Source organism: Carlito syrichta, unplaced genomic scaffold, assembly GCF_000164805.1.
Source record: "Carlito syrichta isolate Samal-C Ts95f unplaced genomic scaffold, Tarsius_syrichta-2.0.1 Scaffold304544, whole genome shotgun sequence".
Classification (NCBI taxonomy): Eukaryota; Metazoa; Chordata; class Mammalia; order Primates; family Tarsiidae; genus Carlito; species Carlito syrichta.
Window position 1 is genome coordinate 30,786 of NW_007248640.1, and position 20,550 is coordinate 51,335.

Below are 20,550 nucleotides of genomic sequence, written 5' to 3' on the forward strand. Positions count from 1 at the left end.
ATAGGGTGCCTGAATGAAACGTATTTGTATACCTAACCCTTAACTGTACCCCACAACATCATAATAAAAAATATTGATTATGAAAAAAAAATAAGTGTTTCTAGCAAAATATAACAGGGGTCAAGCAAAAATCCATCAAATCGCTATTTTCCAAGCTGTGTTCTATGGCATAACAAACAATAGCCCTTGAAATGGAAGGAGTTAAAATATACCACTTTGGCATTTTTAAGTCAAAAGCACTTGAAAAGCAACAGGTGTAAAAAGATCACTCTGACCTTTGTGCTGTTTCTTAAAAGCAAGAGATAAAATTCCCACATGAAATACACAACATTCTTATCCTCAAGGATGAGAAATCAAGACCAAGGGGATTCTGCACAGACCTTGTTAAAATAGCTCTTATCTCTTAAGCCTCCCCACAGGATTTAGCTGCCGCTTAACAACTTACTATTCTTTGTTGAATTCAGCATATGAGTAATTGACTTTGCTTCTTCATATCCTCATTTCTTCAAGCCCTCATTGGGCTCCCTTGCCACATAAATCATGTATTAAATAAATCTGGGTGCTTTTCTCCAGTTAATCCACCTTATGTCAATTTAATTCTCAGTCCTAAGAGGATGGAGGTGGAGTTTTCCTTCTCTACAAAATACAGGAAGTCCCCAACATATGAACGAATTCATAAGTCCATTTGTTGTAAGTCCAACAAAATTAGCCTAAGTACTCAACACAATTGGCTATATAGTACTGTATGTATTTAACAGGCTACACTGACACCTGGTGGAGAGAAGTAATACATAATAAAACACACGTGTATCGACAAAGTTTGTAACTTGAAGGTTCCTATGTAGGGGACTTACTGTATTGCCAGAAGGGAAGAAAACAAAGGTGATTGACTGCAAGACCTTTCAGAGCCTTTCATGAGCCCTGATTCTAATCCCTTCTCACCATTTTCACCACGATCACACCCCAGTCCAAACCACCATCATCTTCCATCTGAACTTTTGCATTTGCCTTCTATTGATCTTTCTGGTTCTACTCTTGCCCCCTTTTCTGTCCCTTCTCAATAGAATAGTTTGGGTCCTTTAAAACAGACTGGTCTTTGCAACAGAAGTCAGATCATGCCACTGATCTGCAAAGCCCCCAGTGTCTTCACATCTTGTTCAGAGTAAAATTCATACTTCCTCCAACTGCCTAACACATGATACTCTGCTACACCCAGGATTTTTTGAGTCTTCCTCCTACCACCTTTGCTCATCCAGCCTCCTTGGTCTTCCTCAAAAAAACCCTGTAGACTGTGGCCTCAGGGCCCCTTTGCACTTCTCAAATGCTCATCTCCAGTATATTGGTAGAGTTTTCTCTCTCCCTTTATTCAACTTTCAGCAAAAATGTACTCTCTGCAAGACACAGCGGCTCACACCTATAATCCTAGCAATGCAAGAGGATCACTTGAGGTCAGGAGTTCAAAACTAAACCGGGCAACATAGTAAGATTTTGTCCCAAAAAAATTTTTTTTAGTTATCTAGGCATGGTGGAGTGTGCCTGTAACCCCACCTACTCAAAGGCTGAGGCTGGAGGATCACTTGAACTCAAGAGTTCAAGTTTATAGTAAACTATGATTACGCCATTGTACTCCAGCTTGAGCAGCAGAGCAAGACCCTGTCTCTAAAAAAGATAAAAACGGCCGGACTCAGTGGCTCAGCCTGTAATCCCAGCACTTTGGGAGGCCAAGGTGAGTGGATTGCCTGAGCCCGCGGGTTCGAGACCCGCCTGGGCCACTTGGCGAGACCTCATCTCTACAATAAATCAAAAAAATTAACCGGGCATGGTAGCACATGCCTGTAGTTCCAGCTACTCAGAAGGCTGAGGCGGAAGGATCGCCGGAGCCCAGCAGTTCAAGGCTGCGGTGGCCAGGAGCGGCCACTGCACTCCAGTCTGGGCGACAGAGTGAGACTCCAACTCAAAAATAAATAAATAAAAATAAAAAAGATTAAAATGTCCGCTAGGTATGGTGGCTCACATGTGTAATCCCAGCACTTGGGAGGCTGAGGCTGGCTGATTGGTTGAGCTCAGAAGTTCAAGAACAACCTAGACAACATAGTGAAACCTCGTTTCTACAAAAAATTAACTGAGCATGGTGGTGTGTGCCTGTAGTCCCAGATACTTGGGACACTGAGATGGAAGGATCGTCTGAGCCCAGGAGGTTGAGGCTGCTGTAAGCCATGATTGTTGTGGTCATGCCACTGCACTCTAGCCTGGGCAACAGAGTAAGACCCTGACTCAAAAATAAATAAATAATAAATTAATTTTTTAAATGTCCTCTCTTTACCTCTGAGCATCTTATTTGAAAGATACTTTATCTGCTCACCCTGATTTTTTTCTTCATAGTCCTTATTTAATATGATATAATTTGTCTGTCTGCCTTGACCACTAAAATGAAGGCTCTACCGGGCCAAGAACATGGCTCGTTTTGCTCATTGCTGTATTCCCAGTTCTCTAGAACATTGTTTAGCACCTTGAAGATGCTTAATGATAATTTATTGAATGACAATAAATGCACCAGTATAACTTGTGACTGCTAAAGCAATAATATAGTATGCAGCTTTCTCAAAGCTGCTTGAGCACAGGATGTTTTTTAAAATTTATTTTAAAGATGTGGGGTACAATTCAAGATTAGGTAGATAAGTGGCTATTGTACAGGTAAAGTTTGGGCCTCCCTTTGGTCCCTGCTTTGCCTGGTTTGAGATAAGGTACCCTTATTGATGTTATGTGCCCTCCCCCCCCGTTTCCCTCCCCTGGCAGTGTCCCACTACTACCAAACCCTTTCTTATAGTGTTATGATAAATGTTCAGGGCTCGCTTATAAGTGAGAACATAGATCATAGGATTTTTTTTTACAGAAATGTTTATTAATATCTCACAGCACATGATAGTTTTAGAGCAGTCTGGGAAGCACTGTCTTTATTATTATTTGGTAAAATTAAATTCAGCCTTTTCTTTTACATATTTTTATCTTTTAGTCCGAGACCCTGTGTCATCCCATCAGCCCGTTTCCTTCAATTCCACTGAAAGTCACACCCCAGTTAGTATCAGTCACAGCTGACCCTACCAGCCAGCCTCTCCCTATGATAACAGAGCTCACCAGGCCTGCGTCTATAACACACACTGAGAAATCTCTGACAAAAATAACTTCAAGCCCAAAAGAGGACTCATACCTGGATGTCTTCACCACTCAACTAGAAGCATCATTTCAGAATGCATCTGATCAGGTATGGGAAATTCAAGTCACAGCTGGGTAGTTTTGTGATACTTAAAAAAGACTTTTATACCTTCCTTCTAACATGGTGATGTTTCCAGAAGAATGAGGATAAGAAGGAGCCCAGTTTGGCTGGATGTGGTGGCTCACTCCTGTAATCCCAGCACTTTGGGAGGGGGAAGCAGGAGGATTGCTTGAGCCCAGGAGTTCAAGACCAGTTTAGGCAACAGCCAGACCTTGTTGCTACAAAAAAAAAAAATTAGCCAGGTGTAGTGGTGTGCTCCCATAGTCCCAGCTACTCAGGAAGCTGAGGAGGGAGGATTGCCTGAGCCAAGGTGAAGACTGTGGTGAGCCATGATTGTACTACTTCACTCCACCTGGGCAACAGAGTGAGCCTGACTCAAAACAAAACAAAAAACAACAGTTCACCCTTTTACCTCTCAGCAGAACTAGACCTCAGAGAGAATGCCTAACAGACCAGCATATATCTCAATTCAAAGCAAAAACTAAACAAGTCCATGAAAATAGTCCACAGTGGATTTTATGCCCATTTCTGTATTTACTGACATTATTATTTAATGCTATTGCTAATACTAGATCAGTATAGTAGAGCTAATTGTATTTTTACATATCAGCAACAATCAGAAAATTAAATTTAAAAAGAGATGATAGCAAGTGCCTAGGAATAAATCTAACCCAAAATATTCAAAACTTCTACAGAGACAACTATAAAACTTTATTAAGATATGTTAAAAGACTAAATAAGTGGCGAGATATACCATGAGTCAGTCCAGGTCACAAGTTCTATTCTAAAATATCAAGTAAAGCATCCTCAGTGACTTACCTGGCTATAGCTAGGACAGCACCAAATAAGGCCTGACCTCCACTGGCAAGCATGTAGTTGGGTGGCAACTATATCTCACTCATGTCTTCATTCCTGCTTATTTACACCTCAATCCCAAAATATAAAGCCAAACGTGAGTGGTCCTCAATTCTAAGATCTCTTTATTACTGTCCTCAATTTCTTAAAAAATCTTACAAGCCTTTTGAATCAGAAATAACTTTATCTAACTGTATGATCCAGTTGAATGATTTTAACTGCTGGCTTTAACTGCTCTAACCCCTATGTCTAACATAGCACCTAGCAGTACATAGTAAGCATTTAATAAAGTATTTTTAGTACATGATCAAATTAAGCTATAAGTTGGCTGTATTCTAGAAATGGACCAAGTAGTTGGTATAAACAGAGATCCTCTCAGGATTGGACTTCATTTCAAAAGCACTATTCTTTAAGCTTTGGGACCAAATCCAGTTTGCTCAGTTTGTTTTTTAAGGGAGGTTTTCTGCTTCCTACCTCCTGTTGTGTGGCATTTCAAGTAGTTCCCTCTCAAACATGAACTCTTGAATTGAGGGAAACAAACATGGAGGGAACATACTTCTGAATAGAAAAGTTTGTTTTTATTGTTTTGATTTCTATGTTTCCTTCACCTTTGTTTGTGACCTTGAGACTTACATTTACTTCCATAAATCTTATTTCTAGACTCCTTTGCTCTTGGATCAACCACTGTATAGCCTTGTTATTCAATTTCTGTCCTGTATGGAACAGATGAAAATAAATTCCATTACTTACAGAAAAGCTTCTGAAAGTAACAACTGTTTTGGAGAGCCATGGTTCACAGAGTTCATAATGTTATCAAAAGTCAATTTTGGGGCTGGGGTCATGCCTGTAATCCAACACTTTGGGAGGCCAATGTAGGAGGATCCCTTGAGCCCAAGAGTTTGAAACCAGCCTGGGCAACATAGTGAGACCGCATCTTTGTTTTTAAAAAATAAAAAAATCAGCTGAGCATGGTGGTGTATGCCTGTAGTCACAACTACTCAGGAGGCTGAGCTGGGAAGATCACCTGAGACCAGAAGGTCAAGGCTATGGTGACTAAAGACCACACCTCTGCACTCCACCCTGGGCAGCAGAGTGAGACCCTAGCTCAAAAAAAATAAAAAATAAATAAAAAGTTAATTCTGGTTAAATCAATGTCTCAAACTACTAAAGTACAATAATTTTATCTGAGTAATTTTGACAAACTCCTCTGTTCCCAACAGGTCATAGATAAGATAGCAGGGAACTTTAGCAGAGCAATTCATGGTTTGCAAGTTCGTGATAAACTGAAGAAAGCTTGTGAAGTCCTCCAGACACTGACAGCCTTTACCCCAAGATTTTCTAAACCAGCTCAGGTAAGCAGAGGATGATTGGGAGGGAATAAGATAGGAGACAGGGAACAGCAAAAAACAGAATAAGAGAAACTGGAGATTGTGCCCTGTACCGAGTTTAGCATTAAAAACACATTTAAATATTAACAAGTATTTTTATATACCTTTAAGTCTGAAAACTGTGAATAAATTGATCAGTAGTGACATTCTTGGATATACTATGTTTATGTTCATTTTGTCATTTATCAGGTGACACTCTTTCCAACGTATTTGTCAGAAGAAATTATGGGAAATAAAATACATCTACTTCTTGCCACAAAGAGAGTGGTACAGCCTTGAAACAGGCATCAAAAACCGGTGAATTGGTGATATCAGTCACAGCTGACCCTACCAGCCAGCCTCTCCCTATGATAACAGAACATTTGTTGAAACTACATTTACCAGTGTTACTTCCTCACAATTATTCATGCCTCTTCCTACTTTGTACACATTAGCAAATTAAGGTGGTAAGAGTAGAAGGAATTTTAATTTTCTTTTTTCCATTTCCTATATTTTCATATATTCTGCAGTAAGCTTGTAAATGCAATCTGTTTTTGTTTACTTGGACCTTTTAAATGACAAAAATAATACATGCTTGTTATTTTTAAAAATCAGAACAAAAGCATATGAAGTAAAAAGTGAGAGCTGTCTTTGTCCTTCTTCCCAATCCTATTTTCTAGATGGAATCACTGTTATTAATTTGTTATTAACTTTCTGTGCATAACTTTCTAGGATTTTTCTGTGTGTACATAAGCATTTTTTTTCTTTAAACAAAACTGGAGGTAAGGTATACAAACTTTTTGGACCCTTGATTTTTTTTTACTTAATACATCATCATGGGTAACTCAAGATGAACTCATTCTTCTTTTTTTTTTTTTTTTTTTTTTTTTTTTTTGAGTTGGAGTCTCACTCCATCACCCAAACTGGAGTGCAGTGGCACACTCATGACCACCCCATCCCAGCATCGACCTGCTGGGTTCAGGCAATCCTTCCGCCTCAGCCTTCCAAGTAGCTGGAACTATAGGTGCACACCACCATGCCCAGCTAATTTTTTTATTTATTGTAGAGACAAGGTCTCACCAAGTTGCCCAGGCTGGTCTCGAACCCCTAGACTCAGGCAATACTCTTGCCTCAGCCTCCCAAAGTACAGGGATTACAGGCTTGAGCTACCATGCCCAGCTATCTTAAATGATTTTAAGGCCCTAGATATAAAGGAATAATCTACTCAGCATTTTGGTCAGCATTGCTCTTTTCCTCAGCATTCCTTTTTTAAATTTACTTTTGTTAGTTTGATATTTGGCCTATTTACCACTCAAAAAGAGTTATGTCAGGTCCTTAGAATAACATGAAATATGAATCCTCCCCTATAGGTAATATGAAATAACATACTTTCCTTCTCTGCCAAATTATAGTATTACTTTTTATAAAAATATATTTGAAATGTGTAGAGAATATTGAACTGCTAATACAAACACAACGTTAAAACAGTCATGAACGGTTCAGGGATGTGAGTTTGCTTTCTTTTTTGTTTTTGTTTGTTTGTTTGTTTTCAACAAGATTAGGCCCCTTCAGGGTGGCATGGCCATAGACTGTTTTGTTTTATCCTACTATTATGACATAGTAATATGTTTGCTTTCTTTTTTTTTTTGAGATGGAGTCTCACTCTGTCACCCAGACTGGAGTGCAGTGGCCACTCCCGGCCACCGCAGCCTCAACCTGCTGGGCTCTGGTGATCCTTCCGCCTCTGCCTTCCAAGTAGCCGGAATTACAGGCATGCACTATCACACCCGGCTGATTTTTTTGATTTCTTGTGGAGATGAGGTCTCGCTGCCCAGGCGGGTCTCGAACCCGCGGGCTCAGACAATTCACTCACCACAGCCTCCCAAAGGCGCAGGATTACAGACTGAGCCACCAAGCCCGGCTGTTTGCTTTCTAATATTGCCAGGTCGATATGTATCATCAATTCATTTATCCACCTGAGTGAGCAGTTACTGAAGATCCCATTTCAGAACAACAGCAGTCAGGGCCCCAGAATTCCTGTGACTGTCTGCCTCTTTCATTCCCTCAACAGTGTCTTGCAAACTGGTGAAGAGAGTTGGCAGGAATCCAAGCATGACACTGAGCAGGTGGGTGCAACATATGTAGGTGGCCAACTCTAGAAACTTTGATCTTGACAGGTCCAGGCATCACACCCCCTCTCCTTAGTCCTTTAAAGAGAACCCAGCTGAAATATGTGCTACTTAGGAAATAGCTCTGCCAAACTTCCTCTAGGGTCTCCCTCTCTACCCCACCAGTGAGCCAAGATTACCTAGTGCCATAAGCAAGTGAAAGGGACCCTGTAAAGTGTTGGTTACTAGTCAACGCTCAGTAAGTTATGTTTGCTATTCACAAGAAAAGATGTTCAACATCACTAATCATTAGAGCAACACAAATCAAAACCAAAATGAGATACCACTTCATACCAAAACGATAACATTAAGTATTGGCAAGGATGCAGAAAAATTGCAACCTTCCTACACTGTTGGATTGTAAACTATGCAGCCACTTGGAAAAAGTTTGGCAGTTCCTCAACCTGTTAAAAGTAGAACTGCTGTAACTTAGCAATTCCACTCCTTGGGCTCTACCCAAGAGAATTGAAAACATATGTCCATACAAAAACTTGTACACTCACATTCATAGCAGCATTGTTCAAATAGCTAAATAGTCAAAAATTGGAAACAACTCAAATATCCATGATCTGAAAAATGGATAAACAAAATTTGGTATATCAATATGATGGGATATTATTCAGCAACACAATGGAATCAAGTACTGATACATGCTCCAACATGGATGAAACTTGAAAACATTATGCCAAGCGAAAGAAACCAGTTACAAAAGACCGTATGTTGTGATTCATTTATATGAAATGTTCAAAGGAGGCAAGTCTATAGGCACAGAAAGTAGATTCGTGGCTGCCTAGGGCTGGGGGGAGTAGAGAGATGGGAATGGAGAGTGACTGCTAATGGGTACCAGGTTTATTTTAGGGGAGATGAATTCTAAAATTAGATTGTGATGATGATTTCACAGCCTTGTGAATATACTAAAAACATTGAATTGTATGCTCTAAGTGAGTGAATTGTATTTGTGAAATTTATCTCAATAAAACTGTCTTTAAAAAAAAACAAAACCCTATCTTGAGTAGGTTTAGGGCAACTATATAATGAGGCAAAGAACTCTTTCCTTGCCTGACCCTCTTAGTTGATAACAAAGGTTAATTAAGTCTTTAGCCACATTACATGTACTTTCTGTGGAGTTCCAAGGTTCTCTCCAATGAATGTCACCATTCAAAACATCACTGTCAAAAATTCTCCTTCCAACCCTCTCCAAGCCTGAGGTTGTACAAGTCACATGGTATTTCCCCCAAAATGCAGGTAGAAGACTTGCCGAAAATGTCCTTGATGGCACTTGAGAATATTCTGGAAGCATTTCTATTGCAGAATCAGTTTTCTGCATCTTCAGTGACTTTGACCTCTTCCATTGCTACTCTGATGTTGAGCGAGTTAACAGAGGAGGGAGGGAGGAAACTGGGAGACTTTCACTTCAGGTTTTTGACCTTTAGAAGAACATACAAAATTTGACTTCCATTTTAACTTCTTTTTTATTAGCCAGAACATATCAACTTTACCTCTGAGCTCTTATACTCTGGGTTACCCAGCACTTGTGAGGTTAGGCTTTCCATCAGCTTCAGCTTTGGAGGAGCTCTTGAATAAACAACCCGGAGTTAATGTCCAAGTAAGTGTGAAATTGATTGTGATCAGAACGAAAATGGCATTTGATGGCCATGTAGGTGTTTGGGTAAAAGAAATGTACCTGAAATGAGCTGACTAGTCCAGACCAAATGAGAGAGATTGTGTGACATTAATTTCCTTTCTTTTTTTTTTTTTTGAATTGGAGTCTCACTCTGTTGCCCAGACTGGAGTGCAGTGGCCACTCCCGGCCACTGCAGCCTCGACCAACTGGGCTCCAGCGATCCTTCCGCCTCAGCTTCTCCGAGTAGCCGGAATTACAGGCATGCGCTACTATGCCCAGCTGATTTTTTGATTTAGTGTAGAGATGAGGTCTCACCAAGTTGCCCAGGTGGGTCTGGAACCTGCGGGCTCAGGCAATCCACTCACCTTAGCCTCCCAAGGCACGGGATTACAGGCTGAGCTACCGAGCCCAGCTAATTTTCATTTTATACTGGCAGGGATAGAGGCTTCTTTAAAATGATTCAGTATAGAGGTTGTGAAAGCATTAAACAGATTTCTAGATTTAAAATTTTCTGTGTTATGATTTGAATTGATCTCAACTCTTCACTATTTACATAAAACTGGGAATACCTGAATGATTATTGACTCAGTACTCCAACCTAGTCATGTCAATATATTGTTTTTCTTTCAACAATTACCTGACAAACACAAGTAGCATTATTGCCTTATCCTGGAGAGCAGAATACTTATTTCCTAGTAAAATAGAATCCTCCAGGTATAAACATTTTTAAAATAATTCTGGGGGGTCACAAGTATAATTAATCTTTAATTAATTGTGTCTCATAGATGTTATAATATAAAATCTTATTTTGTTTGAGATATTAGAAGGGGGAAAAAATCCCAACATTTAATTTATGCCATCTGATACCTTGTTACCTATCGGAGCCATTTATAAATATTTTAGCAACTGGTAAAACTGAGCTTTCTTTATCTTTAGATAACAGGACTAGCTTTCAATCCCTTCAAGAATTTTGATGATGGAAACATTGTTGGAAGCATTGAAAATGTGTTACTGAGCTCTAATCATGAATTGCTCCGAGTTCATGACTTAAAGGAAGATATTGAGGTAGGGATTGATTCTTAGGGAATAAAATAAAAGAGAATAGAATATACTGGAGAATAGAATGGAAGGATGCAATAACTTGAAGGAAATCGCTTTAGATTGATGACAGTTCCATTGTTTTGTTATTGACAGCTTTACTTAGGAACTTTTACAAAGAGATATACAATATACTATGGTATACTATACTTAGAAAAAGGTGTTTTTCTCTATGAAAAAGGTACCTGCACCTGCACATTTATTGCAGCATTATTTACAATAGCAAAAACATGGAAACAACCGTACTGCCCATTGAAAGAGGACTGGGTTAAAAAAAATGTAGTTGCTGGGTGTGGTGGCTCATGCTTATAATCCCAGCACTTTGGGAGGCCGAGGTGAGAAGATTGCTTGAGCCCACGGGTTCTAGACTAGCCTGGGCAACTTGGTGAGACCTCAACTCTATAATAAATCAAAAAATTAACCAGGCATGGTAGCACATGTCTGTATTTCTAGCTACTTGGAGGGCTGAGGCAGAAGGATCATCTGAGCCCAGTAGGTCGAGGCTGCGGTGGCCGTGAGCATGCCACTGCACTCCAGCACTCCAGCCTCGGTGACAGATTGAGACTCCAACTTAAAAAAAAAAAGGTAAATATACATGATGGAATATTACACAGCCATAAAGAAGGACAAAATTAAGAACTGAGTACCACATGTTTTCACTCATAAGCGAACCTTGAACAGTTACCATAAGAGGGATTGGCGACAGTTGCAGTCCTATTCTAAGTTCCTGTCTTCCTGCCAGCACGTCCTGGATGGCTTCCCAAAACCGTGACCCAGCTGTCCAGCATCACCGCTACCAAAGGAACCAAGCCTAGTGGAGGTGCAAAAGGCTACAGCAAGAGATGATGACCCTCATGATGTCTGGTGATAAAAAGGAATTTCTGCTTTCCCTGAATCAGACAACCTTTTCAAATGGGTGGGGACCATCCCTGGAGCAGCTGGAACAGTGAATGAAGACCTGTGTATAAGCTCTCTGGAGTTCCCCAGCAGCTACCCTTACAGTGCACCCAGGGTGAAGTCCCTTATGCCCTGCTACCACCCCGATGTGGACACCCAGGGTAACATCTGCCTGGACATCCTGAAGGACAAGTGGTCTGCCCTCTGACGTGAGGACAATCCTTCTCTCCATCCAGAACCTGCAAGGAGAACCCAACATCAATAACCCTTTAAACACACACACTGCCAAGCTCTGGAAAAACCCCACAGCTTTTAAGAAGTACCTGCAACCCAGGCTCAGTGGCTCAGCCTGTAATCCCAGCACTTTGGAAGGCTGAGGCGAGTGGATTGCCTGAATCTGTGGGTTTGAGACCAGCCCGAGCAACTTGGCGAGACCTCGCCTCTACAATAAGTCAAAAAATTAGCTGGGCTTGGTAGTGCGTGCCTGTAGTTCCAGCTACTTGGAAGGCTAAGGCGGAAGGATTGCCCAAGCCCAGCAGGTCGACACTGGGGTGGCCGTGAGTGGGCCACTGCACTCCAGCCTGGGTGACAAAGAGAGACTCTAACTCAAAAAAAATCACCTGCAAGAAACCTACTCAAAGCAGGTCTCCACCTAGGAGCCCTGACCTGGGCTGTCTAGCCTCTCCTGTGTCATCTTTTATTTTATCTTTTCCTTAGATGATCTGTCCATTCCTCAATCTTAAGCTGTAGTGTTATCTTTGTTTTTTAAATTCAGTCTTTGGTTGAGTCCTTGTGATGTATATTAAATAAATATGTTTTAGTTGGCAAAAAAAGAAAAAAGAAAGAAAGAAATTGGCAGTAGTTGGAAACCACTGGGGGAAGGGGGCAGGATTGGCAGTAGTTGGAAACTGGGGGGGCACACCTCATCAACAAGGGTACCTGCATAATGAACATTTGTATACCTAACCCTGAATTGTCCCTTATGCCTTCAAAATTAAAAATTAAAAAAAAAAAAGAAAGAAAAAGTAGTTTTAGGTTTTAGACTAATTCTTCCTAACCCCTGGCAGTGTGTTAGCTACTACCACTCAAAGAGGAAGTTTCATTACCTTTTCAATATAGGGGTGATTGAAAGTATCAATGGATCACCTTAAACTTGAAGACTGATTAACCATCTCTTTTTCTAGATCATACTCTGGAGAAATATTAGCATGGGAACTCATCCCACCAGCCTCAACACGAGCACAGACCATTTTACAATCACAGTGAACATCACTTCCTTGAAGAATCCCTAATAGTGAGCATAGAACCTGATAGTCCCCTCCTCATGACCCACTACCTAGGGTTCCAGCATCAGCCTAACCACACTTACTTCTACCTGAACATCAGCCTTCCAAAGGATCAGGTGTGGCAAAAAGGTAAAAATCCAATCGGATATCGGAAACTTAATCTGAGGTGCATTTTTTTCTTGTCTTTTTTTAAACTTTTTACTTTGAGATAATTATAGATTTACATGTAATTCTAAGAAACAAAACAGAGCTAGTATACATTTCATCCAGTTTCCCTTAAGGGTAACATCTTACATAACTACAGTGCAGTATCACAACCAGAAAATGACACACTGATACAATGCATTGACTTTATTCAGATTTCACCAGGTTTACAGGCACTCATTTCCGTGTAAGTGTAAGTGTAATTTACCACATGTGCATATACATGTGACCACAAAAAGCTTTTTTTTTAAAAGCAGGATTTATTGAGAGGACAGAAAAGCTCTCACAGTGGGAGGGGACCCGGAGGGGTTGCCCTTTTTTTTTTTTCTTTTCTTTTCTTGAGTCAGTCTCACTCTGCCACCCATGCTGGAGGTCAGTGGTACTCTCACAGCCACAGCAGCCTCGGCCTGCTGGTTTCAGGTGATCCTTCTACCTCAGCCTTCCAAGTAGTTGGAACTACAGGCATACACCACCATGCCCGGCTAATTTTTTGACTTACTGTAGAGATGAAGTCTTTCCACATTGCCAGTCTGGTCTCAAACCCCTGAACTCAAGCAGTCCTCTTGTCTCAGCCTCCCAAAGTGCTGGGATTACAGGTGTAAGCCACCACGCCCAGCTAAAATGCATTTTTTAAAAAGATGGATTATGGGATGGATAGAAGGATATATAAGTGAGAAAGCAAATATAGTAAAATGTTAAATGTAGAAACCAGCCGGGCTCGGTGGCTCAGCCTGTAATCCCACACCTTTGGGAGGCTGAGGTGAGTGGATGGCCTGAGCCCACGAGTGCAAGACCCGCCTGGGCAGCAGACCTCATCTCTACAATAAATCAAAAAATTAGCCGGGCGTGGTAGCACGCGCCTGTAATTCCAGCTACTCGGAAGGCTGAGGCAGTAGGATCACCGGAGCCCAGCAGGTCGAGGCTGCGGTGGCCGGGAGCGGCCACTGCACTCCAGTCTGGGTGACAGAGTGAGACTCCAACTCAAAAAAAAAAAAAAAATGTAGAAACCTAGTTAGTTAGGGTGTTCATGTTCACTGTAAAATTCTCTCAACTTACTGTGGTTGAAGTTTTTCGTAATGAATGTTGAGACCCACAGGAGAAGTAAAGTCCTAACACCATGGATCACATATACTTCAAATTTTATATATTGTTGATGGATAATTATAAAATATGTATGTTTCAACTTTATTTTTAATCTTAGATTTGGGGAAGACCTGGTGATATCTCAGTAAGTCTTGGAATAAGAACAGAATGACTATATTGTAGTTTAGAAAAGTTAAGACTTTCTGACACATATTAAGTTAAAAATGTCTGAGTTACATAAATAGTGCGTAGATCTACTTGATCAAAAACATGCTCTATGAATATAAACTTTAAATGTAGTACTGACAAGTCTTAAGAGCTGTATGCTTTTGCATTTTAAAAACAGTTGGGAAAAATAATCAGAATGGAGAAAGCGTAATAGTCTCCTTTCGTGACCATCTTCCCATATTGAAAGAACTTCTGGCTCCCACATAGGACCCACTCTCACAGGAATGATCCCTTTTTTTGTTTTTACATGATTGCTTAGTTCAACTGTTACACCCAGTTCTGCCTTGTAAAAAAATAACAAAATGCTCCTATCAAAATTACATTGTGATGTAAGTGTCAGTTTTTTGTTTTAATATATCTCTAGAAATATATTGGTACCAAATGCACTTTTTAAAAGTTTTAAGGCTTAATAAAAATACAGACACTGGTAAGTTCTCTCTTTTGAAGTTCTTTTTGCTCCTAGGCGAGGCACCTGACCGAGCTCTCACTGCTGGGCTGCCAGCAGCAGTCTGTCTGCATTGCCCACAGGCCCTTGCTCCATTTGGAAGGTGTGCTCAGTTTTTCTTGGAGATCATGGCAATAATATTGTGTCATTTAGAGCGGGAAGGGCTCAAGCAATCCACCTGCCTCAGCCCAGGCAACATAGCGAGACCTTATCTCTACAAAAAAATCAAAAAATTAGGCCAGGCATGGTGGTGCACACCTGTAGTCCCAGCATTCTGGGAGGCCGAAGCAGGAGAATTTCTCGAGCTCAGGAGTTCAAAACCAGCCTGGGCAACATTGTAAGACCTTGTCTCTTTAAAAATTTAAAAATTAGCCAGACACAGTGATACATGCCTTAGTCCCAGCTACTTGGGAGACTGAGGTGGAAGGATCACATGAGCCCAGGAGATCGAGGCTGCAGTGAGCTGGAGGAGCCATTGCACTCCAGCGTGGGCAAAAGAGTGAGACTCTGATTCAAAATAAAAATAAATAGAGCAGGAAGGGGCCTTGGAGACTGCTTGTTTGAAAGACAAGAATTCCTGTTTGAAAGGTGAAGTCTGGAGAGATTCAGTGACTTACTTTAGCCCTTAGCAACCACTTGACAGATCCAGGCCTGAGGGTGGGTCCCTGGCATGCAATCCAGGGCTCAGTTCCTGGAGCATCTTCCAGTTCTTGCTTCACCCTTGGGTTTCATTGTTGGTCTTCTATCTACTCATTTAGATGTGCAATCATTTAATTTTTCTAAAACTCATAATACATTCTAATTCATGAGACCTAAATTTCCTTTATGGAAAAAAAAAACTGATTCTTTATTGGAACAGGAGTAACTCAAAGCCCAGGATTGTATCCCTGGTTATGTTCTTCCAAAACATTTGTGACTCTAGACTTATTATGTTCTCATTTGTAAAATACTAATAGACCCTTCAGAAGAAAGCATCTAATGGCATTTTTGTCCCATCTGAAACCCAAGCAAGCACTCTTTTTTGTTCTAAGATGAGGAATACACGTGGGTGCTGACTCCTGAGAGTCTGCACTATGGGATCGGCACCTACTACATAACCGCTGTGTTGAGCAAGAGCCAGGAGCTCACTCAGCAGATACCCACGCTAGTCACCGTCGTAACTGCCGTCACTCGGTGTTATTTCTGGGACAACCACAACAGGCACGTGGAGGAGCAACGGGTGCCAAGTAAGAAGCAGGGCCACTTCTCTGAACTCTCTTCTACCTTAGCTGCTGCTGATCACAATACACCTGTCATCTTATTTGGGGCAGCCCAGAAAAAAAATACATAATCAGAAGGGAAATAAGTCAGCCTGGGGCAAAGGAGGAGGAGGAAGAGGGTCATGTGTGGTGGGCAGGGAAAGTATGGCTGTCTGGAGCAGAAGCAGTTTGTGCTTTATCTTTGTAATTTTTCTCAAACACAGTCCAGGGTTAATCTGACAATTGTGTATAAAGTAAAGCAGTGTACAGAAGGTGTACAATTCAACAAGTATTTCATATGTCATGGGTGAAATGAAACAACCTTCCTGCTAAACAAAGGAGAACTTTTGTAGCTAAAATAATACGTTTGTAGATTCTTGTACACTCCAGGCCAGGTGGTGGCAGATTGTCACTTTTGTAATCATCACTTTGTTCCTGGTGTCTGCCGACTTTAAAATGGCATTGTGCATTTGCACACTCGTGATTCTGTGAGATCCTGCCTGGTTAAAGTCCTAGTTGAGTAGCACAAAGAATGTGGTGTGAGTTCCTGGAAGTTGTGAAGTTGCTCTTCATAAAAGATCTGGGAAGGTGTCATCCAGACAGGAAGAGAAGGGAATAGGATTCTCTGGAAGGCATCTGCACTGTTCATGGCCTCAAGCAGTGATTTCTGGGTATTGCTTCTGGAGCAAATCCTCAAAACCGGAGCTTGTTAAAATGTAGATTCTGGACAGGGTGCAGTGGCTCAGACCTGTAATCCCAGCAATTTGGGAGGCTGAGGCAGGAGGATTGCTTGAGCCAAGGAGTTTGAAAACAACCTAGGTGACACAGTGAGACCTAGTCTCTGCAAAGGAAAATAAAAGCCAGGATAGTGGCACACACTTGTAGTTCCAGGTACTTGGGAGGCTGAGGCAGAAGGATCACCTGAGCTCAGGAGGTTGAGATTGCAGTGAGCTGTGATTGTCACTGCACTCCAACCTCACTCCAGAGTGAGACCTTGACTCAAAAAAAAAAAAAAAAGATTCTAATGCAGTATCTCTGGGATGGGGCCTGAGAGTCTGCCCTTCTAATAATCCCCCAGGTGATGAGAGTGCTGCTTGTTGGGAAACCACACTTGGAGTAGCAAGGCTTGAGAGCTTTCTCCTCTCACAGGTCACTGATTGCAGAAGGCATCGGTATTTCTCATCTCCTTGAAGCTCTTTGTAGTGCTAGGTCTCCACAAACACAATAGAGCTGCCAAGTACAGCATGCCGGTTCTTCCAAGGGCAGAATATAGATTGGGCATCCAGAACTTCACCTTATGCCATGGAAAGAAGTCAGTCACCTTGACAATATTTTAGGCTTGTCATCCACAAAACCAAATACAGAATTGATGGCTTCCATTTTGCCACCCAATGATATATATCTATATTTAAATATATATACATTTATATATAAATATATATGTATTTTATATATATATATGGGGTTTTTTTTTTAGTTGGAGTCTCACTCTGTCGCCCAGTCTGGAGTGCAGTGGCACATTCACGACCACCCCAGAGTTGACCTGCTGGGCGCCTGTGATCCTTCTGTCTCAGCCTTCCAAGTAGCCGGAACTACAGGCGCGCACTACCACACCCAGCTGATTTTTTATTTATTGTAGAGACGAGGTCTCGCCAAGTTGCCAGGGCTGGTCTCAAACCTGTGGGCTCAGGCAATCCACTCACCTCGGCCTCCCAAAGTGCTGGGATTACAGGCTGAGCCATCAAGTCCAGCCCCAATATATTTTAAAAATATTTATTATGGAGCAACCCCTATGGGACTCCTCCCGCTGTAGAAGCTTTTCTGTCCTCTCAATAAATCCTGCTTTCAAAAAAAAAAAAAAATATATATATATATATATGTGTGTGTGTGTGTGTGTGTGTATACATATATAGTGAAGAAATGTTACAGCATATGGAAAGCTATAGGAAATAATATCATTATTTAATGCACACTCAGCTTTATCAAAGTCATTATTTTATTCTTTTTACTTCAGATTTTTAAAAAATAATAAAACACTGAGAAACTGAAGCCCTCTGTGTATCCCTCCCTAGTCTCATTCCTTTCCTTCTACCAAAGAGTAAGCACTGTCCTGAATTTGGTGTATGCATTCATTCTTTCAGTACATATTTATTGAGTATCTTCAACATGCCATGCCTAAGTCTATGAACTAGGGCTACAGCAATGAACAAGACAGTGGCCTCACAAGCTTATGTACTGGAGAGAAAAACTGATGATGAATATATAAATAAGTGTTGTTTTACATGCTTTCAGACTTTGTGTGAATGGCATCATGCTGTATATAACCTTCTTTAACTTATTTTATTCACTCAGCATTTATCCATATTGATACATCTACCTCTAACTCATTCTTTTCTTTTTTTGAGTTGGAGTCTCACTCAGTCGCCCAGACTGGAGTGCAGTGGCCGCTCCCGGCCACCGCAGCCTCGACCTGCTGGGCTCCGGCGATCCTTCCGCCTCAGCCTTCCAAGTAGCTGGAACTACAGGCGCACGCTACCACGCCCGGTTAATTTTTTATTTATTGTAGAGATGAGGTCTCGCCAAGTTGCCCAGGCGGGTCACAAATCTTTTTTTTTTTTTTTTTTTTTTGAGATAGTCTCGCTCTGTTGCCCAGGCTGAAGTACAGTGGTATAATCATAGTTCACTGCAGCCTCCTGGGCTCAAGCAATCTTCCCACCTCAGCCTCCTGAGTGCACCACCATGCCCAACTAATTTTTCTCAATTTTATTTTTTACAGATAGGTCTTACTATGTTGCCCAGGCTGATATCTTGAACTCCTTACCTCAAGCAATCCTCCTGCCTTGGTCTCCCAAAGTGCTGGGATTACAGATGTAATCCTTTTCCATCTCTAAATTGCCTATGTTTATGTTATATGTTTGTCCCTTCCTTACACCTCTACCTGATTAGAAGCAGTGTCTTGATTCTAATTCCAGGTTGGGCCACAGAGCACGATTTTGAAGATGCAGTGTTTCTGTAGCCACCTGACCTTCTTTAGCAGCGATTTCTTCATCATGCCCAGGACAGTGGACATTGAAGACACAATCAAACTGTTCCTTCGTGTGACCAATAATCCTTTTGGAGTGTTGTTTGCTGGCCAGCCTTTTAGGATTCTACATGGTCACAGTTGTGTGGGCTTGGAGAAAGAATCAAGCAGATATGCAGAAGGTAATGAGACTTTGAGTTCAACAACTTTGCCACGATGGCTTGAGTATGTTAAATAAGGTGGTGGGGGGAATGAGGAGGAACACCTTCATCCAAAGAAGCAGGTAGCATGGTGCTAGCCTGGTGCTAGGTGGCAAAGAAATTCAAGTGAGACATTTCTTTCTTTCTTTTTTTTTTTTTTAAGTTGGAGTCTCACTCTGTTGCCCAGACTGGAGTGCAGTGGCCGCTCCCAGTCACTGCAGCCTCGACCTGCTGGGCTCTGGCGATCCTTCCACCTCAGCCTTCCAAGTAGCTGGAACTATAGGCACACGCTACCACGCCTGGCTAATTTTTTATTTATTGTAGAGATGAGGTCTCATCAAGTTGCCCAGGCGAGTCTCAAACCCACGGGCTCAGGTAATCCACTCTCCTCGGCCTCCCAAAGTGCTGGGATTACAGGCTGAGCCACCAAGCCCGGAAAAATGTTTCTTAAATTTACTTGTATATCTGCTGTCTTCAGACCTAGAACTTCACTCTTTTTCAAATTTTAGATTCAGGAGTGCATGTTTGTTACATGGGGCATATTACATGCTGGTGGGGGCTGGGCTTCGGGTGTTCCCGATCGCCAAATAGTGAACATTGTACCCAGTGGTAGCTTGTGAACCCTCACCCCCTCCCTTGCCTTCCCTCCTTTAGTGTCCCCAGTATCTATTATTTCCATCTTTGTGTCCATTTAGCTTCCATATGTAAGTGAGAACATGCAGTTTTTGGTTTTCTGTTTCTGAGTTCACTTAGGATGTTGCTCTCCAGCTCCATCCATGTTGCTGCAAAGGACATGATTTCATTCTTTTTTTTTTTTTTTATGGCTTTGGCATATCCCATGACATGTATACACACACACACACACACACACACACACCACATTTTCTTTATCCTTGCAATTGTTGATGGGCATTTAGGTTGATTCCATGATTTTGCTATTGTGAGTAGTGCTGTGCTGTGATGAACATACGAGTGCAGGTGTCTTTTTTATATAGTGATTTATTTTCCTTTGGGTAGATACTCAGTAGTGAAATTGCTGGGTTGAATGGTAGTTTTATTTTTCACTCCTTGAGAAATCTCCATACTGTTTTCCATAGAGACTGAACTAGTTTACATTCCCACCAACAGTGTATGAGTGCTCCCTCTTCTTTGCATCCACACCAACATTCATTGTTTCAATGATAGCCATTCTCACTGGTATCCGATGATATCTCATTGTGGTTTTAATTTGCATTTCTCTGATCAGTGATATTGAGCATTTTTCATATGCTTGTTGGCTGCTTATATGTCTTCTTTTGAGAAGTATCTATTCGTATCCTTTGTTCACTTTTTGATGGGGTTTTTTTTCATATTGTATTGAGTTTCTTGTAGATTCTGGAATTAGTCCTTTTTCTGAGGCATACAAATATTTTCTTCCTTCTGTGGGTTTTCTGTTTGCTCTACTGATTATTTCTTTTGATGTGCAGAAGATTTTAGTTACATTAAATCCCATTTTTCTATTTTTGGTTTTGTTGCATCTGCTTTTAGGGTCTTCATAAATTCTTTGCCTAGGTCAATGTCC

The 20,550-nt window shown here is 41.2% G+C and overlaps 1 protein-coding gene and 1 pseudogene across 1 annotated transcript in view; both read left to right on the forward strand.

Moving 5' to 3' along the window:
- The window catches only part of LOC103262533 (polycystic kidney disease protein 1-like 3), a gene marked incomplete at its 3' end in the record, with an annotated part of 33,775 nt that extends 14,804 nt beyond the window's left edge, over window positions 1-18,971 (forward strand). Inside the window, 12 exon segments of the mRNA XM_021713426.1 lie at window positions 3,014-3,262; window positions 5,350-5,485; window positions 7,450-7,622; window positions 8,910-9,037; window positions 9,144-9,270; window positions 10,225-10,353; window positions 12,468-12,555; window positions 12,558-12,698; window positions 15,561-15,730; window positions 15,732-15,755; window positions 18,740-18,889; window positions 18,891-18,971. Coding sequence (XP_021569101.1) covers window positions 3,014-3,262; window positions 5,350-5,485; window positions 7,450-7,622; window positions 8,910-9,037; window positions 9,144-9,270; window positions 10,225-10,353; window positions 12,468-12,555; window positions 12,558-12,698; window positions 15,561-15,730; window positions 15,732-15,755; window positions 18,740-18,889; window positions 18,891-18,971 — 1,596 coding nt within the window.
- On the forward strand, window positions 11,139-11,948 carry LOC103262531 (annotated as a pseudogene).
- Window positions 18,972-20,550: the final 1,579 nt, after the last annotated feature.